Source organism: Squalius cephalus (genome assembly GCF_949319135.1).
Source record: "Squalius cephalus genome assembly, chromosome: 15".
NCBI classification, from domain to species: domain Eukaryota; kingdom Metazoa; phylum Chordata; class Actinopteri; order Cypriniformes; family Leuciscidae; genus Squalius; species Squalius cephalus.
The window spans coordinates 27,746,720-27,769,375 of NC_137136.1; the positions used below are offsets into that span (position 1 = coordinate 27,746,720).

Here is a 22,656-nt window from a genome sequence, read left to right on the forward strand (position 1 = left end):
CTAGAAACATGGTAAATCATAGTAAATCATTCTAGAGCGTGGTATATCATTGTAAATCATGCTAGAACATGGTAAATCATGGTAAACTATGCTAGAACAGGGTAAATCATGGTAAACCATGATAAATCATGATAATCTATGGTAAATCATGTTAGAATGTGGTATATCATGGTAAATCATGCTAGAACAGGGTAAATCATGGTAAACTATGATAAATCATGATAAACTATGGTAAACCATGCTAGAATCACAGTAAACAATGGTAAATCATACTAGAATGTATTATATCATGGTAAATCATGCTACAATATGGTAAATCAAGGTAAACTAAGATAAAATCATGGTAAACTATGTAAATCATGCTAGAATCATAGTAAATAATACTAGAATGTGGTAAATTGTTGTGGGAGGGGCCTATTTTACTAAAATGGCTATAACTCAAGAAGTAAATGAGATATCTTCATCAAACTCAATACACATGTGTATGGGTTCAATTTTATGGAGATCAGACCATAGGTGGCACTATAACTGTTAAAAAGCTTTAAAACCATATATATCCCATGGTAAACTGCCTGTATTGGCTGTAAATGGTCTTTTCCATCTATTATGTCAGTGGTTACATGCTTGCTAAATAAATCTTAATAACTTTTGATGCTTTTGTGCTTAAATGCCTTAAAGGCCTTAACTGCTTGAACCCCGATAAATGCTGCTTGCAGCTTTAATTATTATTGTAATTTTTGTCTGTTTTTCTTATTTATCTTTTTATTTTTTATTATTCTTCTCTCCTCTGGTGTATGTTCCGTTTCGTGTTTTCATGTTGAGAATTCATTATTTGTTGACTTTTCTTTCTTTATATCTAATAAAAAAAAATAAAAAAAATAAAAACATAGGATGTGACATTTGAACTGAAGCGTCGGAGCTTGTGTCGAGAAAAAGTGGCGTGCCAGATGAAGCCGCGATTCGAGGCTTGTGTTGTTAACGTGAAAATCACGTGACTAATGACAAACGAGGCCTCGGTTTGTGTGGATACGTCATCGGTTCGGTCCGAGTGTCGCTTCCGGATAAAAGGGGTTCGAAACTCGCGCCACCTTGTGGGTGTTGTCAGCAGTAGTAGAAGCAGTTGTAGTAGTGTCAGAGAGTTAGATAACTATCATTGTCATTGTCGTTATTGTGTCATATATGTGTTAGGGCTGTATATTATTACATTATCAGGTTAGTTATAGTATATTGTTATTATTAATTATAGTAGGCCTATATTATAGGCCTAGTCTTGTTATATTAATTAGATAAGATTATTTGTATTGCTCTGGATTTTTGGATCTGGACTGGATTGCTTTTTGATTTGGATTGCCCTTTTGGATTTGTTTGCTTTTTGTGACCTCTTCCTTTTTCCTGGTAATGGAGCCAGTAAGAAAGAGGAAATCCTCCCCTGTCTGGGCTTAACAGAAGCATCAGTGTCCTCATTTATACCAGCCGGCACTGGCATTTTTATGTTCCCCTGCATCCTCTGTTCCTTGTGAAAGGATCTTTTCCTAGGCTAGAGAGATTTTGTCCGAGGAGAGGAATTGTCTAAACCCCAACACACTTGAAATAATTCTGTTTCTCAATAAAAATCTATTGTAATCCTTCCTTCCAGACTATTCTGTTGCAGTTTACTTTATTACACTCCCTCCACCATAAGCACTGCACTCAACACAGTGTCACTATTGTTGTTCATACTGTCACTATCCAAACAATTTATGAATAATTAATTAACTGTGTGTGTGACTCTGCACAAGTAAAGTCAGACAGAGAAAGATACACAGGTAATGGACAAATGTCTGCTAAAAATAATAGAAATATGTCTTTTTATTATTGCAAATGAAAGGTTACAGACATTAACAGTGAGTACAAAATAAATAAATAAATATTATTATTTATAAAATACTGGTTCAGAATGAATTAATTTGTCTGCTATTTCTTTGCACAGTAGCTAAGGTGTCGAGAAGGGTTGAAGGTGTCACTAGTGAGCAATGCTGAATGAAGCTTCGAGTAATGAACCTTTGGCTGAAGCAATGGGCTGCGAGGTTTGAGTGGTTCAGGAAGCCTCATTTTGCCATCACTAGGGGCACGTTCAAGTTCAAAACAGTGCGCAACGTTTTGCTACGGTTTCGGGTTGAACGTCATGTTTCCTGGAAACGGCATGCACCGGTGTGCAACGGGGTTTGAGATACGTTTTCTCTTGTTTGGTGGGTGTGTCAGAACTGCAGTCCAATCAGCAGCAACATGCATGTAAAGCACGTGGTATTAAAGTGAACTCGCACAATGGGTTCAAGGAAAGTAATTTACAAATGTGTTCGATGCAGCTCGGTATACGCAACAACTGAGGATATTAAGGTCCGTGTACGTTTTGATAGTTTGTTTTCCAATTTGAAATGAAATAAGCAGAAACGAGAAAACGGCCCCTTTATTCGTTTTTTCAAAAAAACGAAAAAACGAGATTTCGGCTTGATTTTTCGTTTTTTAGTTCCCATGCAAAAAACGAATAAATGACTTCAAAATTCGTTTTCCACATGTGGGCGGCCTGACACGCCCCCTTCCGCCGATTGGTCAAGCAAATCTGAGCATGTGACGTCATCAGTTGTCGCTCAGGTCAGGTCTGTTCAACAAAATAATAGTCCTCTACTATGACTACAGATTCTTAAACTGTACAGGGCAGGTCCTATTGGGTTTTCTTCTGTGCAACTTTACACGTTTCACAGAAATCTTTACATCAGAAATATTAATTATTAGTCTGCCACCAGCCTGTTTTATTTAGCTGTGTGTGGTGAAGCTGCGCTTGACAGCGCCGAGCGGGAGAGGCTCACTGACCAGTGTTCAGTCAGCAGTCAGAACTTTTCTTTTAGACGCTCCGTTTTGCCACGGGATGGTGATTGAAAATACTGTAATGCCAATCGGCTGAGGGTGGGTACCGATGATCAGTGCTCGAATTGTGTCAAAGCTCTTGGGGGGTCCCTCTAGGGGGGTCCGGGGGCATGCCCCCCCGGAAGAAAATTTTGTACATTTTAAAGATAAATTCATTAATCTGGTGCACTTTGAGTCCCCCGAATCTGCTGTTAAAAATAAATAATCCACCCGCAAACCACCCATATTCTTTGATTTAGATATCTGCATCTGATCATCACATTTCAATTATTCAAATTCTCATTGTTAAGCATGATAATATGATAAAATATCACACTGAAGTAGGCTGATTTAAAATTAAGATTTATTTAAAATAAAAGTTCTTCTTTTGTCAAAATTACATTTCCAGCCTAAACAGAGGCTTTACTCCCTTCAAACTTAAATTGTCAATGTTTCATTACATCACTGTTGGAAAATACTCCTATCAGAATATTTTTTTTAGCTTTATAAAGGGCATTTCTTTCCCTAATTTGTACTCTCTATACTCTTTCCCTACTCTCAGGGAACTGAGGTTACGTTAGTAACCGAGTAGGCTACGTTATTTCTTATTTTATTTTTTTGATATTGAAAATTGTTTTAATCAGGGCATTTGTCCGGTTGGGCAAGTGCAATTCTCTTTCACTTGTCCCTTAAAAAACACACACACGTGTCCCGGACAAGCGTTAATGTCGATTCTATTCAGATCAGTAAATTACCAAACAATCATAAAAGAAAGAAATATTATCTTACCGTCATTGTGAGGTGAAAATGAGGATCCACTCTGCCAGACTCTTGTGAAAGTGCTTATCTATAGCACGAAATGTATTTCTCGTACACATTTATTCGCCAAAAATAGTTTTTGCGTGCATATGATACGCACTTTATGGCGTGTAATACGCACGTACTCCACACCCCTAATCCTACCCAAGGGGTTTGCAGTGCGTATCACGAAAAAAAAAAAAAAAAAAAAACTATTTTTGGCGTATAAATGGCACGATAAATAAAATGTGTCTGTTTATAAATTCAACAGTCTGTAAATTCCTTCAGAAAACAGCGTGTGGCGCACTTGAGCGTCTTTTCATACGCAAATCTAATTTGAATTACTTTCTATGGGAGCGGCAGCGCAATACTTTGATTAATATATATATATATATATATATATATATATTACCTAATAAATTATGTTTCTATAGTTTTAATGAAAAACCAAGGGACCCCCCAAGGTAATTTTTTGGGCCTTATGGGGGGTCCCTTGATGCTTATGGGGGGTCCCGGACCCCCCCAGCCCCCCCTCAATTCGAACACTGCCGATGATGGTGAAATACATTTTTACTGAAACTGTAATCATATCCGCGACCCGCGAGAATGAGACAGATGATTGACAGGAGGATAGCGGAGGCAATTAAAGGCGCAAGATAACTTCTGTTAACAAAAACATAAATAAAAAAGTGTTTAATATAAGTGACTTTGTCTTTGTTTTATTGTTTTTGTTGTTTTTAATCAAATAATATTGTTGTATCCTGTAATAGACAATTGTCCTGCAGAATGATGAGGTTTTTTGTAAGAAAAACATGGCAAGCAAATGTCGAATAGATATAAAAAGATTTTCAAAGCATTTTGGAACTCTTCTTGGTGGAAATTGACAAGCACGTTCAAAAAGAGATGAAATATCAGGACACTGCATAGAAAGCTGGCTCTCCACTGCATCCTGGTCCTCTGGTGACTGAAATGGATTCTGCCCAAAAGTTGAAACTCATTGAAACACTGAATTGAAAATTAAACAATATTTTTAGTTGCGTCCAGGGCACTGGAGAGACCCGCAGCCTCAGTGATGTTGTACTCTTCGGAGTGGCATTTAGGGCACTGTGTAGATGTTGCCTCCCATTGGTTGATGCACATGCAGCTTGCACAACCTGATCTCACAGAATTACGTGAAATGAACACGACCCCTTAACCCCGATTTGCGTGGTGGTGGCACGTAATGTGTTACAATTACGTGTCGGCACCACGAAAACAACACCCATACAAAGTCAATGAGACTCATTTGTCGTGGTGGACACACGGATTCCCTGGTTCAACAACGTCACAGTGGGCAGCGGTAAATGTTGTTTTCTAGTTTACGAAACGTCCTCCTTTTATAATTTATTGTAGTGTATTACTTCCGATTTTTGTTGTCTAACAGTAAATTGTTTGTGATATAACTATCCATTTATAGATGGAGTAGTTTTAAAGAATGGCCCGAGGCTGTGTTAAATAGATTGTTCCCTTTACTTTATTAAACCATTTACGATATTTTATTCTTTTCAAATGTATTGTCTGTCATAGCAGCGAATATTATTAATAATTATTATTATGAATCAGAAGACTTTCAGTCGTTACCACGGCAACGATACGTCACGTTACGCACGCTTCTTACCCATAATCACTGCGCTTTTACCACTCATTTCTCCCGCCACATGACTACAGTAAGTATCTCAACCCAAGGGGTGTTTGTTTGTTAAAAAGCACGCAAAACCTTTGCTGTTATTTCTTTAGTTGTAGCTGGATTTAATCATCCCTGGAGTTTAGGTTGAATTTGTTAGTGTTGCATTATCATTTACACGGCTACCCGCTGACGTTAGCTAGCCAGCCAAATGACAGCTGTCCCGACCCCGGCACAGTAGGAATGTGGCACTTCCACAAAAAAAATCAGTTTAAACTCATGTATTTGTCAATGTGTTGTGAGGACAACAATTAACAACGTGTTGTTGCAGTGGTTAAAGTTTTATTCAAAGTGCAAAGTAAATGTCAGAAGTGTAACTAAGGAGAATTTCCGCAATCGGGGATGGACTAGAATAAAAAAGTGGACCGGGAGTCTTTCCAGAGGATTTGACTGCTCAGTGCGACTCAATGTCAATGACCGTTCATACCTGCTATAATTAATGCATAATTAACTTGTAATTAACATAATTATCCTGTAACACTTTGGTGCCATACTTTTGTAAGACTTTGCCATTTTAGAAGACACTGAAATCATCATAATTGTTACTTTAGTTATTTGTGACATTGAGAAGAGAGAGCAGTATATATTATGATAAGCGTTTTATGCAACAGGACAGAAGAAGACCACCTTTTCCATTATTTGTAGGCCTAAATGAAAATAGATTTGTGTTGGTACTTGCTTGTGTCAAGTGAAAGTGGTACAAATCTGATATTTGTACAGGATTGATTTGTATTGTACGTAGTGGTTGTGATTGATACATTCAATTAATAAGTACAATTACTCTGTCAAGTCACTTCTTCACTTATAAGATTGATAATATCAGGGACAAAATTATAACTATGCAACCGTCTACTACAGTATCGCATCAGGCAGTGCATTGTAGTCTCCCGGAGGAAAAATTTGATTCATTCGTTGCTATAGGAGAGGAAGAATTTACTAAACTCATTAAATCATCTAAATCGACAACATGTATGTTAGACCCTATACCAACTAAGCTACTGAAAGAGATGCTTCCAGAGGTCATAGATCCTCTACTTAATATCATTAATTCATCTTTGTCTCTAGGATACGTACCAAAAAACTTTAAGCTGGCTATGATTAAACCGCTTGTTAAAAAAACGCAACTTGATCCTACAGAATTAGTCAATTACAGGCTGAATCTCGAATCTACCTTTTCTGTCAAAGATATTAGAAAAGGCAGTATCCTCACAACTGTGTTCCTTTCTTGAGAGAAATGATATCTGCGAGGATTTCCAGTCCGGATTTAGACCGTACCATAGTACCGAGACAGCTCTCGTTAGAGTCACAAATGATTTGCTCTTATCATCCGATCGTGGTTGTATCTTGCTATTAGTGTTACTCGATCTTAGTGCTGCATTTGACACCATTGACCACAACGTTCTTTTAAATAGATTAGAACATTATGTTGGCATTACGGGAAATGCACTAGCATGGTTTAAATCATACTTATCTGACCGTTATCAGTTTGTAGCAGTAAATGATGAGATGTCTCATCGATCACAAGTTCAGTATGGCGTACCACAAGGCTCAGTACTAGGACCGCTGCTGTTCACTCTGTACATGCTACCATTAGGAGATATCATTAGGAAACATGGAATTAGCTTTCACTGTTATGCCGACGATACTCAGCTCTATATTTCTTCAAAACCTAACGAAACTTATCAATTCACAAAATTAACGGAATGCATAGCGGATATAAAAAATTGGATGACTCGTAATTTCCTACTTCTAAATTCTGAAAAAACAGAGTTTCTAATTATTGGACAAAAAACTTCCTCACGTAATAACCTAGAATACTGTCTAACACTCGATGGCTGCTCTGTTAAGTCTTCGTCGTCGGTTAGGAACCTGGGTGTGCTCTTTGATACCAATCTTTCATTTGAAAGTCACGTTTCTAGTATCTGTAAAACTGCATTTTTCCATCTTAAAAATATATCTAAATTACGTCATATGCTCTCATTGACAAATGCGGAACAATTAGTTCATGCGTTCATGACCTCAAGGCTAGATTATTGTAATGCTCTACTGGGTGGTTGCCCTGCACGCTTAATAAACAAACTACAGCTGGTTCAAAACGCAGCAGCTCGAGTTCTTACCAGAACCAGGAAGTATGACCATATTAGCCCAGTTCTGTCAAAACTGCATTGGCTCCCTATTAAACATCGCATAAATTTTAAAATATTGCTGATTACTTACAAAGCACTAACTGGTTTAGCTCCGCAGTACTTGAGCGAGCTCTTAACGCATTATAGTCCGTCACGTCTATTGCGATCTCAAAATTCCGGCCAGTTGATAATACCTAGAATATCAAAATCGACTGCTGGCGGTAGATCCTTTTCCTACTTAGCACCAAAACTCTGGAACAGTCTTCCTACCATTGTCCGGGAAGCAGACACACTCTGTCAGTTCAAAGCCAGATTAAAGACACATCTCTTTGACCTAGCATTCACATAATACATTATAGACTTCTATAATTTAATGTTAGGCTGCATAGATTAGGTCAGCCGGAACCGGGAACACTTCCCATAAATCCTGATGTACTCGTTACATCATAAGAAGAATGGCATCTACGCTAATTTTAGTGTCTGTGTTTATCCCGAGGTTTTCCTGCAGCCTGCCGGATCCAGGCCGTATCCAGATCTGACGAAGGACCTTCGCCTGGACCGATGACAACGCAGTGCTGAAGTGCCAACTAGTCTCTCCCTATGGAGGATCCCTCTACCACTCTACAGATAAGGCGTTGTCAGGAAAATTCGTTTCGCGTTCCTACCCCAAAGCAACAAAATAAAATAAAATTCTTTATCAAAATTTATAAGGAAAGACAAGTACTTTGTTTAGGCTTGGCTTGTAGGGAATTCCAAACCTGCGTATTTTCAAATGCACATAACTATAGAACCCATTCTAAATGCGCATGTGAACGCCATCAGCGTTTCTCACAGGTTCGCGTTTAAAGTCTGTGTAGAGGGAATGGTGTCGTCTTAGCGGCCCCTAATTTAATAACAAATTATCGTTGCGACGGAAGCAAATCAATCAAAACTAACTTTAGATGGAAAATAACTTAAAGGGACACCAGGCAACTCTTGAGTGTTTTTTCTCTACGAAGCTCCCCCTAGTGTCTGGTAGTAAATGCTTTCATACACTCTGTCGTAAAAACGAACTGTTGTTCCTCCCCCCTCGCCACGAGCAACCCAGCTGATCAGCTGTCAACCCAGCTGAGCAGAGGAACCGGCTATTTCAAAACCAGTTATGTCTACCGAGGCAAGTAAAGCAATACTTTCTTTCCAACTGATGGCGATTTTTTTTATTTTATTGTGTTGTCATGCATACTAGTATTTTTACCGGGAACGGACGATATGAACGAGGCGAACTACTGCTTTCGTGTTTGTTTGTTTTTGGGAGAGTGGGCATGAGCATAAAATAAATATATATATATCGGAGGCTAATATTTGTCTAAAGTTATATTAGCAAGGTTCATCTAGTAGAATGACGGTTACCTTTGCCTGTCTAAGAAAACATCAGAACGTTTTTTCTAGCTCGATCATGATATGTGCAACATGTTTATTGCCTATTTTCAGACGCGTTGACTTAGTGACATAAAATAAAAGTGTAAGTTACACAAATAAAACCGACAGAGGAACGGCCACACAACTACAGAAATCTAACGTGTTTGCTATGGCAATGCCTAACATCAAAGTTATAGTATCTAGCGTAACGTTACTAGTAAGCCCGTAACAGACAGCGATCATAATAAAAAAACTTTACAGACAATAGCAAACATCCTGAGGTCACAATTACTTGAAATTTAAATATTAAACACAGTTTATTCCAAAGATACTTACAAGTGCAACAGCAATAAGGCCAGGTCAGCATCCGTTTTGCAGGCTTCTGTTTCTCTCAGTTCTCACCATTCTGAAAAAGCCGGTCCGATATTTAACTTTACTCGAGTCTGACTTATTGCTCGGTCAGTCTCCCGTTTCCTCTTTCGTTGGTCCTCCGACAAAGATTTCCTAGCTTTCTGCTTCTTTTTACAGGCTCAGCCATAACTAAATCTATCGATGCCCTTTGCTTAGCTAGCCGGTGCTTGAATGGGGGCGTGTAATTACGTGTGCAGTGCCGTCAAGCAATTCGTTACATCGCGAGACCTGATATCACGCGATACTTCCTGACACCGACCCGCGTCCCAAAGTTGCAAGTGAGTTTTTTCCGCTCTCGGGCACCAGGGGGGTGCGAAACCACCACCATTCAACCCAAAATAAGTAATATAACCATTCCACTGACTCCGAAGCTGTTCAGTTAAGGTTAAAAAGTTACCTAGAGCCCCTTTAACTCTGCTATAAAGCCAAAACAATATCTGTTACCTTAAATTATCCGCTTATCTCTGTAAAGCTGCTTTGAAACAATCTACGTTGTTAAAAGCGCTATATAAATGAAGATGACTTGACTTTCTCACTTGTCTCTTTCGATCTCTCTCTTTCTCTTTTTCTTCATTTTGTGTATTGTTTTTATATTGTTTGTATTTGTATGTGATGTCCCTCAATTCTGACATGATGGTCTTTGATGATCCCAATGATGCCAGGATCCACATGGCAGCATTAATTAGTGATGAGGCCAGGGTAAGGCTTGTCATGATAAGCAAATAGTGCCTAAGTCTGAAAATACTTGCTTTTATAGATGTGATGTAAATGGTTAGCAAGACCCTTTTATGCAATTACTGAATAATGCTCAATTATAAGTGCTGCTGATATAAGTGCTCTGCAATATAGGCTGCCATGGCCATGGAAACTGCCTTTCCTAAAAAAAAACGAGGAAAAGGAGGAAGAGATCCCTCACTAATCCACTGGTCACAGGCAGGCGTGAGAAACGTCGGGAAACACACTGCCCTGAATCAGGTTTGTTCTTTACTAAAACATGATTACTGTATCTAAGAATAAAGATAATTCGTTAAATAGTGTTTTGGTGGTTACACGTATTATAAAATGAGAGTCAGATACCACTTTGACAAAATGGTGTTGCAATGTTTGTGAAAAATGTTCTTACTAATATAGAAGATAGTTAAAGAGCATGCGACTGATAATCCTTACTTGTGTTGTGTATTAATAATTTATATAGTTTCCCTCCCTCCAGTCCTTATGGAATATTTTCATTTGGAAATGAATTGGTTTCATGTTATATTGATCAAAGGGTTAAGCAAAATGACTGTCTCTGCAGCTGCTTCTCAATCCAGAAGAAGGGATCCTGTGCATGAGGAGGGCTTTCAGATAGAAGATCAAGAGTTGGCAAGTCTTGGTGAGAATACTGAGTGTTACAGTAGTACAGTAGTGTAGTTACACTACACTACAGTTTTTCCAATTTCCACCATTTATTTAATCATAATTAAGCATTATGTTTTGTCTATGCTTCCACTACAGACTCATAGTATAACTGATATATACTTGTGATCATAATCATGAGTCACCTTTTAAGGACAAGTGAATGTATATTTTTGTTTTTTAGAAACAAGACTCCAAGAGTTAAGGGACACCATAACTGCAGTCCAGGTTCCGGAGGGAACAGACAGAATGGTTTCTGCTTGGGAACAAAGGCAGCTTCTCACAGATGTGAGAATGAAAACTGCTAGGCCTATGCTTTTGGATGCAAAGCTCTCAGCCGAGAGAGTATTCATCCAAAATTGTCACAGATGCTGTGCTGTAGAAGCTGTGATTAGGTGCCTGGACTGTGTACCACTGGACATGGAGTTCCTCTGTGCTACCTGTGACATGGAGGCCCACAAGAGAAATGTCTTCCATGACAGAGAGGCTGTGTTCCATGGATTTCTTGAGCCCATTCCCCCTACAACTGCTGTGGTGGTGAATGAAAATGGCCAGCCTCAGTTTTGTGAACAAAGTATGTTAAAATTAGCATTATATCAAATTGTCTCATACTTATAGTGTAATTGTCCAAATGTTGTTGTAGATAGTGCACATGTTTATATTTAACAGTGTTTCTAAATGGCTTAGACATTTTTTCTAAAATGCTAATCTCATTCTAAGCTTATTCTAAAAACTCTAAAGTGCAAGTGTGAAATTTAATAGCTGAATAACAAAAGTATGATTGGTTTTGACAGTTCTGTCCAGCATATCTTTGACCAGCTAAGTCAATTGCGTCTTAATATTTTTCAAAATATGCTTAAGCATTTACATGCTGTTTCAACATAATGACAATTACAGGTGGAATAGTGGTGTGGCCAGTTTGGATTAATTGTTGGGTTTTAAAGCACTATTTTGAAAATGAGGTTAGCGTTTTGGGAAATGCATCTAAGGGACTGAGGAGAAGCTGTAAATACACCCTTCATAACTTCTTTCTGTTTTGCAGTATGTCAACTGCCTGTTCCTGCACCAAGGTCAATTTGTGAATGCACTCATGACCTCACAATCACTCCAGGGAAGCATATTTCTGTGGTCACCATCAATGGTATGTTGTTCTGAAAGCCCTCCTTTTTGTGCAAGTATTATTGTACTAGAACTTTACCACTGTGTGCAACGCAAAGCTTTTTATCACCGTGTCATTTTCAGACAATGCCCAAATGCCATGTCAAATAGCTAATATATCATATATTTGTATCTCTGTATAGAAGGCAATCTGTTGCAATTTGATTACTGAAATTATTTTAGTCTTGACTACAGTACAGTATATTCACTTGTTCACAGGACAATACAATGTCTGCTTGCCTCGGAAATCCTGTCCATCATGCTCTGCAGAATGGACTCCCGAGGTGAAGGACCTGCTTGTTTATCGGTACTGGCCAGCTAGCACCAGCTGCCAGACCCTATACAAGTTTGATGTCTTCACCTCGTTTGAGCATATGAAGGTGACTGCACCAGCCATGTCCAGGCAGGCCTTCCTGAAAATGTTGGAGCACAGATCTGTTCAAGCTGGAAGGGTAAATCTGCCTGAATATCATTGAAACATATAACAAACAAAATTATAGTACTGTAAACCTAATATTTAATTGTGGGCATTGCTTCAAAAAATTCTAACCAATCATTTCTTAATATGCAGACAGGTAGTATCTGTGCTGATACATTTCAGCGGAGATTTTTTGAGTTTACCTTCTGTGAATACAAAGAAGAGGATATGTGTCAGGTCCATCATTTTGAGTGCCCAGCATGTTCTCCAGACATGTTGGCTGTCTGCTCTGATGGAAACCGAAAGCATTACCGCTTCAGCAAGTCCAAAGGGTAGGTATAGGTATTTTTTTTTAGACTTATCTAACACAAATAGTAGCCCTTCGGGTTGTCTTTGAGTGATCATAACTTACATTTTAACAAATAGTAAATGTAGTACTTGTGATTTTTTATTACTGACGCATGTTATCTTATCATGGACAGGACTGAGGAGCCACCCATATATGAGGGCTTGTTCCTGGCCAAGGACGAGGAAGTTGCTACCTTTGTTGATCTTGTCAGAGGCAATTTTTTTTTATTAATTTTTTTTAATAATAGTTGTTTATACAGATATTTTAGTTTTGTGTTTTTATGTATCTTAAAATGTGTTATAAACTGACTTTATAGACAAATGACAGTGCTGTCTGCGGTATTGCCAAGTTCACCGCTGGCAGAGAGATGTCCAAAAAGTCTGGTGCTCAGATAGATGAGGAGGGCATTCAAGTTGCAGTTTGCAGGTGTGTGTGTGTGTGTGTGTGTGTGTGTGTGTGTGTGTGTGTGTGTGTGTGTGTGTGTGTGATCCTGGAGTCTGATATTTGAGTTTTAATGGCAATCCAAGTCTTTCACACGTTTGCTTGCTTGCAGAGTGGTATTTATGTATCCTTTGTAGTAGCCAAGTATTATATTTATCATATATTTTGTTATAGGCACTCAGTTGACAGAGATGTGTGCTTAAGCCAGGCCTTACTGGGTCAATTGTTTCTTAACCACTAGATTTTCTTCTGATTTATCAGACATGGGTTTCTTTTACGAGGACTGAACCATTACCGTGGATAAATATTTGCTTACCCGATGTTTCTTCAAAGAGAGATGTCAAAGAAGGCAAATGTTACCTTCTTCTGTATGGATGTTACATGCAGGTAATCCTCATTGTCATATTGCAAATCCAACTCCATGATTAAAATGTCTTGTTTCTCAGCTTTACAGTGATGTTAGTCATTTTAGATTTCAATTAAAAATGGATCTTTGTTACACTCACATGATGCTGCTCCTGCTTTTTAGGTACTGGCCCTACCTTAACAAAGTAGCAGAGGGTTTACCAGAGCTTCTGCCATTGACAGAAATGAGGCCATTCCTGAGCGTCATGCATGCCAAAGCCCATACAGCAAAATGCGAGGTACATGCAATAACTTTAAGTCTGGTATGGCTGTAGCTATAGGGAAATAATGGGTCAGATAATAGAACGTGCTGTGTGTTATCTTTCACTAACTGCTTTTCAGCTGCTTTTTCAAATTTGTAGGACAGGGATTTTGTTTTTCCCCGCCAAATAAAAAGCTTGTGTCATGAGATGTTTTAGAGATAATTGTATGCATTAATGTATATATAACATTCAAGCAATCTTCAATGCAAAGGATTAGTTTTACATTTGTGCATGTTATGCCTGATTGGATGATGTTATATCAAAACTTCTGAAGTACTGCTACATAACACTTCTCACTCTGTGTTGCAGGTGAGATGGGGTGGCAGAAGCCAGGATGGAGCAGGAAACACAGTGGGCGAGGAAGTGGAGCAGGTATGGTATTATTATCAGTATTTTAACTATGGCTACAAAGAGTCTTAATAGAAACCATAACACCAAAATGCACTTATTTGTCAAGTAAAACGCCTGGTGTGAGGGATAAAGTACATCCTTTATGTATGAGTTAAAATAAAGAACAGGCAGTTCAGTTGTTTTTAGCAATTCAAAATGCATGCATGCATAAGGGTTCCCAAATTCCTAGGATAATACAGTACACATGTTTTCTGTTAAACCACAGGTTTAAGATCTATGGTGTGTAGGTAATATTTTTATGTAATGGAGACCAAAATTGAATTGTATTATTTTCTTTATAGGTGAACAGCTTTCTCTCCAGGGCAGCACTTGTCACAAAATACATGACAAAGGCTGGTTGGTGTTACACTTACATTACACGCTCTGGTAGCCTAAATAAATAATAATAAATACTTAATAGTGTTTTTACAGGGAATTAAAAAAACAAAGTTTCTCTGTTCTGTTCTTACGAAAGTTATCATTGTATTACTTCAAGGTAATTACCAGTTCAACTAACTTTTAGTGATAGGGTTTAGGCATGTCTGTTGGGTTTCTCTTATTGCCTTTTGAATGTGAAATCTTACTATTTGGCTTGTGGGTGCCTTATTGTTTTCATCAGGAAGAGTGAACATGCTAACGCGACAGGCCATGGGTTGGAACAGAAGAAAGAGGGACAACCTTCATCAAGTGTTAGCCCACAGATATGTCAAAGTAAGGGTAAATTATAATTGAGATCCTAAGCACTGCCCCTTTCCCTCAATGCACCAACTACAGCTTGTCACGCTCATGGGTAGATGATGAAGATGATGAATGAAGGATGCGTAGTCAAAAGTACAAAAACAGGTTTAATTCTCAACGGGCAAACAAACTGAACAGTGTGCTGGTGCACAAACAATAACCGACCATGATGAGTGAAAACCAGGAACTTAAATACACAGACAGATGAACACAAGACAGGTGATGCAGATGATGATGACGAACAGGTGGTAAATGAAGGGAGTGAGTTCAGGTGAGGAGACAAGGAGGATTCTGGGAACTGTAGTGAAGACGAAGACAGACGGTGAATGTGACATTACTCCCCCCTCCCGGTAGGCGCGTCCTCGCGCCGTAGACAGACCAACAAAGGGGTGGGAGGGTGGGCGCCCTGGAGGCTGACAAGGGCGTGGCTTGGCAGGACAGGGAGCCTCCAGGGCGGAGCTGGCAGTTCAGGTGACCAGGGCGAAGACGGCCTTTAAGGCGGCCACGGCGGAGACGACCCCTCGGGCGGCCATGGCGGAGACAACCCCTCGGGCGGCCACGGCGGAGACGACCCCTCGGGCGGCCACAGCGGAGAAGACCCCTCGGGCGGCCACGGCGGAGACGACCCTTCGGGCGGCCACGGCGGAGACGACCCTTCGGGCGGCCATGGCGGTGAGGACCCCTCGGGCGGCCATGGCGGTGCGGACCCCTCGGGCGGCCATGGCGGTGCGGACCCCTCGGGCGGCCATGGCGGAGAAGACCCTTCGGGTGGCCATGGCGGAGAAGACCCTTCAGGTGGCCACGGCGGTGAAGACCCTTCAGGTGGCCACGGCGGAGAAGACCCTTCAGGTGGCCATGGCGGAGAAGACCCTTCAGGTGGCCACGGCGGAGAAGACCCTTCAGGTGGCCATGGCGGAGAAGACCCTTCAGGTGGCCATGGCGGAGAAGACCCTTCAGGTGGCCACGGCGGTGAAGACCCTTCAGGTGGCCATGGCGGAGAAGACCCTTCAGGTGGCCACGGCGGAGAAGACCCTTCAGGTGGCCATGGCGGAGAAGACCCTTCAGGTGGCCATGGCGGAGAAGACCCTTCAGGTGGCCACGGCGGTGAAGACCCTTCAGGTGGCCATGGCGGAGAAGACCCTTCAGGTGGCCACGGCGGTGAAGACCCTTCAGGTGGCCATGGTGGTGAGGACCCCTCAGGTGGCCATGGCCCCTCGAGTGGCCAGGACGGAGCCCTATGGCCCCCCCCCAAAAAATACTTGGGAAAAGTCCCGGGTACCAGAGAGGGCTCGGTGCTGGGCAGCGATGAGGGCTCGGTGCTGGGCAGATCCAGCGACGAGGGCTCGGTGCTGGGCAGATCCAGCGACGAGGGCTCGGTGCTGGGCAGATCCAGCGACGAGGGCTCGGTGCTGGGCAGATCCAGCGACGAGGGCTCGGTGCTGGGCAGATCCAGCGACGAAGAGGGCTCTGAGCTGGGCAGGACCAGCGGCGAAGAAGGCTCTGAGCTGGGCAGAACCAGCGGCGAAGAGGGCTCTGAGCTGGGCGAAACCAGTGGCGAAGAGGGCTCTGAGCTGGGCAGATCCAGCGACGAAGAGGGCTCTGAGCTGGGCAGGACCAGCAGCGAAGAGGGCTCTGAGCTGGGCGGAACCAGCGGCGAAGAGGGCTCTGAGCTGGGCGAAACCAGTGGCGAAGAGGGCTCTGAGCTGGGCGAAACCAGTGGCGAAGAGGGCTCTGAGCTGGGCAGGACCAGCGGCGAAGGCTCTGAGCTAGGCGGAACCAGCGGCGAAGAGGGCTCTGAACTGGGCGGAACCAGCGGCGAAGAGGGCTCCGAGCTGGGCAGGACCAGCGGCGAAGAAGGCTCCGAGCTGGGCAGGACCAGCGGCGAAGAAGGCTCTGAGCTGGGCGGAACCAGCGGCGAAGAGGGCTCTGAACTGGGCGGAACCAGCGGCGAAGAGGGCTCTGAACTGGGCGGAACCAGCGGCGAAGAGGGCTCTGAACTGGACGGAACCAGCGGTGAAGGGTCTCTGCTGGACGGAACCAGCTGTGAAGAAGGCTCTGTGCTGGACGGGACCAGCGGTGAAGGCTTTGAGCTGGACGGAACCAGCGGCGAAGGGAGCTTCAAGGTCGACGGAATAAAAGAAAACAAAAGCTCTGCGGGCATGACGCTGTCTGTCTCAGGCACGGCGGGCATGACGCTCACAGTCTCAGGGGCGGCGGGCACGACGCATACTGCCTTGGTCTCGGCAGCTCTGACGTGAAATGCGGGCTCGGCTGGACTGGCGTGAAGTGCTGGGTTGGGTGACATTCCTGACCGGGGCGCAACACTCTCCAGACACCGGATTACCGTCTCTTTCCAGGAAAGTCCAGTGATGTCTGGGAGGTTGAGGGGACGATGGAAAGTAGCCCCGATCAGGAATAGTGTGCTGAGGGTTTCATCCTCCAAAGAACTTGTGAGGGCGAGCTGAAAAAACTTCCGGGAGAAATCCAGGATGTCGTGGTTCTCCTGGGCCACAAGGATGAAATTGAGGTGTTCGTCCATCTTGTCTTTTGGTCGGTTATTCTGTCACGCTCATGGGTAGATGATGAAGATGATGAATGAAGGATGCGTAGTCAAAAGTACAAAAACAGCAAAGGTTTAATTCTCAACGGGCAAACAAACTGAACAGTGTGCTGGTGCACAAACAATAACCGACCATGATGAGTGAAAACCAGGAACTTAAATACACAGACAGATGAACACAAGACAGGTGATGCAGATGATGATGACGAACAGGTGGTAAATGAAGGGAGTGAGTTCAGGGGTGCGTTTCCCGAAAGCATCGTTAGCCAACTATGGTCGCAAGTTCATCGCAATGTCCATTGAACTCTATTGGTAACGACGGAACTTGCGACCATAGTTGGCCAACGATGCTTTCGGGAAACGCACCCCAGGTGAGGAGACAAGGAGGATTCTGGGAACTGTAGTGAAGACGAAGACAGACGGTGAATGTGACACAGCTAGATCTGAAACTATTTGTTGATTAATTGTTTAATCATGTTACGGAAAAAATTATGCGACTATTTTGATAATAATCATGTTTTATTCATTTTAAGTAACTGAGGGGAGGTCTGCTTGCTAGTATACACAGATATTTAATGTGTTATTTAATGTTACACCTGTCCTGATGAATGTCTTGTACTGAAAGCTCAAGTAAAATTTGTGTTTTTTTGCATTGTGGTGGTGCATAGAGCTTTTTTCGGACATTTTGTTATTTTTTCTATTTAAAAGATCACAGAGAGGGCAAAGGTGGAAGCTGCCAGCCTTAGCAACATCAAGAAGGAGCACAACCTTGATCAGGAGACAATACAGCAGTGGGTGTGTGATGTTAGACAATGGGCGGTCACAGGTAAAACATGTAAAGTACACTATGTATGTGTGTATATACACACCCACACACACACATCTGTTAATGACTGTACCTTTATACAAATAATAAAAGGTGGCTATATTTTGAAAATGTCACTAATTATGTCTCTTGTCAATTGTTTTGTTTCACCTATTTAGAGAGAGTCTACACTCCAGGTTGTACTGAAGAGCTAAGGGCTGACATTGAGAACATCATTGTAACCCTTTTGCGCAAGAAGCAAGATCTGTATCGTCAGCATGGTTTGTTGTCAAATCAAGTTATTTAAACGAATAACACTTTAAAAAAACAATAATAATCTGGGATTATGACAGTTTTTTTTTTCATTTCGATTTGCAGATAGCAACCAGGCAAGACAAAGAAAGAGAAAGAAAATGACAGAGTTGAAGAAGAAGCTTCACGAAAAGGTCTTGCAATACAACACCGTAGTGGAAGGAGATCCGATTGACGAGGAGTTGGCTTGCAGTCTGACAGAGGGATACATCCTACCATGGGAGAGACATGAAGATGGTATGATATGTATGAATTGCTAGTTTAGCTTGTTGTTCTTTTAGTTGATTTCCATAGTATAAGCCTATGGCATCACTCTACATTGGCTTTACAAAATTTATTCCATTTTCCACATTTCCATATTTACCATTGTCCTTTTTGTTACTTGTCATGCAACAACACAGGAATGGGATGATACATTGAAATAAAAAATATCATGAATACCAAAATATGGAAATATTAATCACGGAGCATAAACATTGAATGGTGAGATCAACACCATGTTATTCTGCTGTAGTAATCACAAATAAAATGCTTGACCATCACAATTTCACAAGCTCTCAGTTTGAATGGAGAATTATATAATTCAAATTATATTATTGTGACTTTTATTCATATTTTGAAATTGTTTATATTCTACAGAACCAATGCTGTCGCTAAAAAGATTTCTCAGAAAACATAATTCTGTTATACTTATATAATATAATAATAAACATTCCTTGTCCACTATTTCATTACTTTCCCCAACCAAGGGCAACACCTTCAGGTTGAAGAGATCTATCTTCGACCAGGTAATGCTGCTGAAACGCTTGGAGGAGGAGCAGAGCATCCTGGTAAAGGAGATGTCTCAGCACATCAAGTACCTTCTGAAGCAAGTGCAAGAAGTGGAGTCACTCAGAGGACAGACTTTGGAGTGCATCAAAACTAGCAGTATGTACAAGATCTTTAGATTTTAGTATCATTTATTTATAGATAGATAGATAGATAGATAGATAGATAGATAGATAGATAGATAGATAGATAGATAGATAGATAGATAGATAGATAGATAGATAGATAGATAGATCCAGGGAACTCTACTTTATACATTGAGTTGTGAATAATGTTGAAGTTGCAAATTCAGCATTGTAAAATGCAAAAATAGTTACAAATGTCATGTTTTGTTTGATGTGTCATCTTTCTCTTTCTATTTTTTCCCACAATTCCTCTATAGGTTTTGGTGACCTGACAGAGGATGCTACACATGGGCTCAACAGTGCCCTCAATCGGAGGGGTCACTCACTTAGAGAAGTCAACACAAACAGGCTGTTAATGCATACAGCAGTATAGCCACTATGGAATGTGATTTCCTTTCCATACAGGAGGACATTGAGGAGTGGGATGACAATGGTTTCACCAGCCCTGAGTCTGAGGAAGAAGACACCTAAAGACCACTGCCAAACAACACAGAGGAACTGGAGATTTGTACAAAAATCTTGCCTTGCCTTTGTTTTAAATAGCTGTACCAAAGTATCTACAGGAAAGTTTTTGTAGATTCTGTATGTATTTTTATTTTAAAAAAATAGAAAAACATTGATTTATTTATCTCTTCTAACATTTGAGCTTGCTGATTTCAGACCAAAACTGCTTATTGCTGCTTTTAATAATTAATTGTCATCATCTTTGCATGGAAAAATCTAATGAAGATTCAATGGCAGTCTGTGTAATTTTAACAAGTATAATTCGAATGTACTTTGGTATTTCCATAATATAAGTGGATTTATATTTGTATGCAATATGCATATACTACCCATATTATTTTGTAGTTATTTGTAGTTATAGAATACTGAATACAGTCAAATAGCATTGAAACCATAAATGTTATTCTTTTATGTTTTCCATATGACATCATCTAAATGTACATACAGACAGACAGACAAATCCAAAGAATTTTCACTTACATCCTGTAAAACTGTATAAAGAAATGTCTTTGTAACTTGTGATGCATACATATGCACCACTGGTCTGTAAAACTGTATAAAGAAATGTCTTTGTAACTTGCGATGCATACATATGCACCACTGGTAACTGTGGGGGCCCCGCTGGGCATTACTGGTTGTAGCACCACCCCAGCAGAATACGTCCCTGGATTTGAAGGTCCAGGTCCAGATCTCTACCATCTCAGATAGGGGTGCCCCAAATTTAGTGAATCAGGCAGACTCCTGGCCTTCTTTCTTTTATTTTGTTTTTATTTTATATGTAAAGCACTTTGAAATGCATATGTAAAGCATTTTGAATAACTTAATTTTTCTTGCTCTCATTTTGTGATTTTGTGCCACTGTAATAAACCCATTTGATGGAATTGTCTGTTGTGTGAACTTAATATGCTGCAGCAGGAAATGTTCAGTTTGCATTAGCAGTGACTTGATACAGACTTTTTTCACAGCTACACTGCATGATAAAGCTGTTGTTCTCTTGTATTTATATGGCACTTCTACTCCACTACATCTCAAACGGAAATATTGTACTTTTTACTTCACTACATTTATCTGACAGCTTTAGTTACTTTACAAAGGTGGAGTTTTGCACACAAACAATATGAAGAGTATAAATTAGGTACTCAACAGTTTATACAAGAACAGTTAGCACATTAGTTGATCGACAGAACTTTAACCAGCTATTTAGATAATTTTTTAAGTCATGTCATGTAAAAACATTTCATGGTTCCAGCTTCACAAATGTGAAGATTTTCATCTAGATTATTTTAATAGATATTTTTAAACATTTTTAGGTTTAGACTGACAAAACAAGCAGTGTGAAGGTGTTACTTTTGGGCTATGGGCTCTCGATTAATAAAAATTAAAAAAATCAGCAAATTCATCCATAATGAAATAATCATCTCATGCAGTCAGAGACAAAACTGTTCACCCACAACCAACTACAACAGTAAAATCCTGCTTTTACATTAACACATGATGAATAATAATATCATGATAATAATATTACAATGTTTTTCTTTCTGCTTTGAATACTTTTACTTTCAATACTTTACATTTTCCTGATTATACTTTCATAATTTTACTTAAGTAACATTATCAGTGGTTATTTTGACTTTGACTTTTACGTGTAACAGAGTATTTGTCCAGCAAATTATTAGTACTTTTACTTAAGTAAATGATCTGAAAACGTCATCCACCACTGACATCATTTGAAAGTACTATTTGGACACCTAATAGGCCCTATGCACAGCTGCACTACTTCCTGAACTTCAGCCAGCTCCTTTGTTTCCTGTCTGCCATTATTGGACAAACTGATTAATCCAGGTGTGTCTGATTATTGTTGTTGGTCAGACACACCTGGATTAATCAGTTTGTCCAATAATGGCAGACAGGAAACAAAGGAGCTGGCTGAAGTTCAGGAAGTAGTGCAGCTGTGCATAGGGCCTATTGCATCTTTTAGATTAATGCTGATGCTCATAAGTTTATAACTCTAGCCAAAACACTCAAATAGTCTGTTTTTTGCTTGGCTGCGGTACATACATATGTGCAGTATTGTTATAATACTAAATTTCTAAAAAAAATATATAAAAGTTGAGGTCGGGGCCTCAAAGTCCTCACTGAAACTATGCCTGAGCCAAGGCTGTGTCCATGAAAAGTTAAAATTTAAACTTTGTTGTAGGACCAAATATATGGTTGGAAAGGGCTCGACCTGGAGAGTAACATATGTCAGTCTGAAGGTTGTAAATGGCTCCTGCTTTGAAATATTGACCTCTGAACCTTGACCTTGGTGCATGTTTGAAAGCTTGTCATTCAGGAACAGAAAGGGCTACAGACATGAAACCAACTGTTATAAATAGCTGTTGACTTCAGCTATATGACTATACCCATATGGGTAGAGTCACCAAGAGGTTTTGCTGTCAAAAATGGTCAAACTTGATTTTCACCTATTTAACAGTAAGGTATTTAAAATTGTATTACACTAATGTGATTCCCATCCCCTTTAACCCATCAGTGTATTCTTGCATCATTATTTACAAATCCCAATTTCAATATATTGAGACATATATTTTTAAACTACAATTCCCTCTAGCTGCGCCATGCCACTTCA

The 22,656-nt window shown here is 40.5% G+C and overlaps 1 protein-coding gene across 1 annotated transcript; it reads left to right on the forward strand.

Annotated features, from left to right (window-relative positions):
- Positions 1-10,227: 10,227 nt before the first annotated feature.
- On the forward strand, positions 10,228-18,985 carry LOC307173068 (uncharacterized protein; the record flags this gene model as incomplete). Its single annotated transcript, XM_079895871.1, has 10 exons — positions 10,228-10,314; positions 10,634-10,711; positions 10,919-11,308; positions 11,777-11,875; positions 14,078-14,140; positions 14,778-14,869; positions 18,165-18,282; positions 18,441-18,542; positions 18,640-18,810; positions 18,975-18,985. Exons 3-10 carry the CDS (start codon positions 10,984-10,986, stop codon positions 18,983-18,985), a joined length of 981 nt encoding a protein of 326 aa, XP_079751997.1. The 5' UTR covers positions 10,228-10,314; positions 10,634-10,711; positions 10,919-10,983.
- Positions 18,986-22,656: the final 3,671 nt, after the last annotated feature.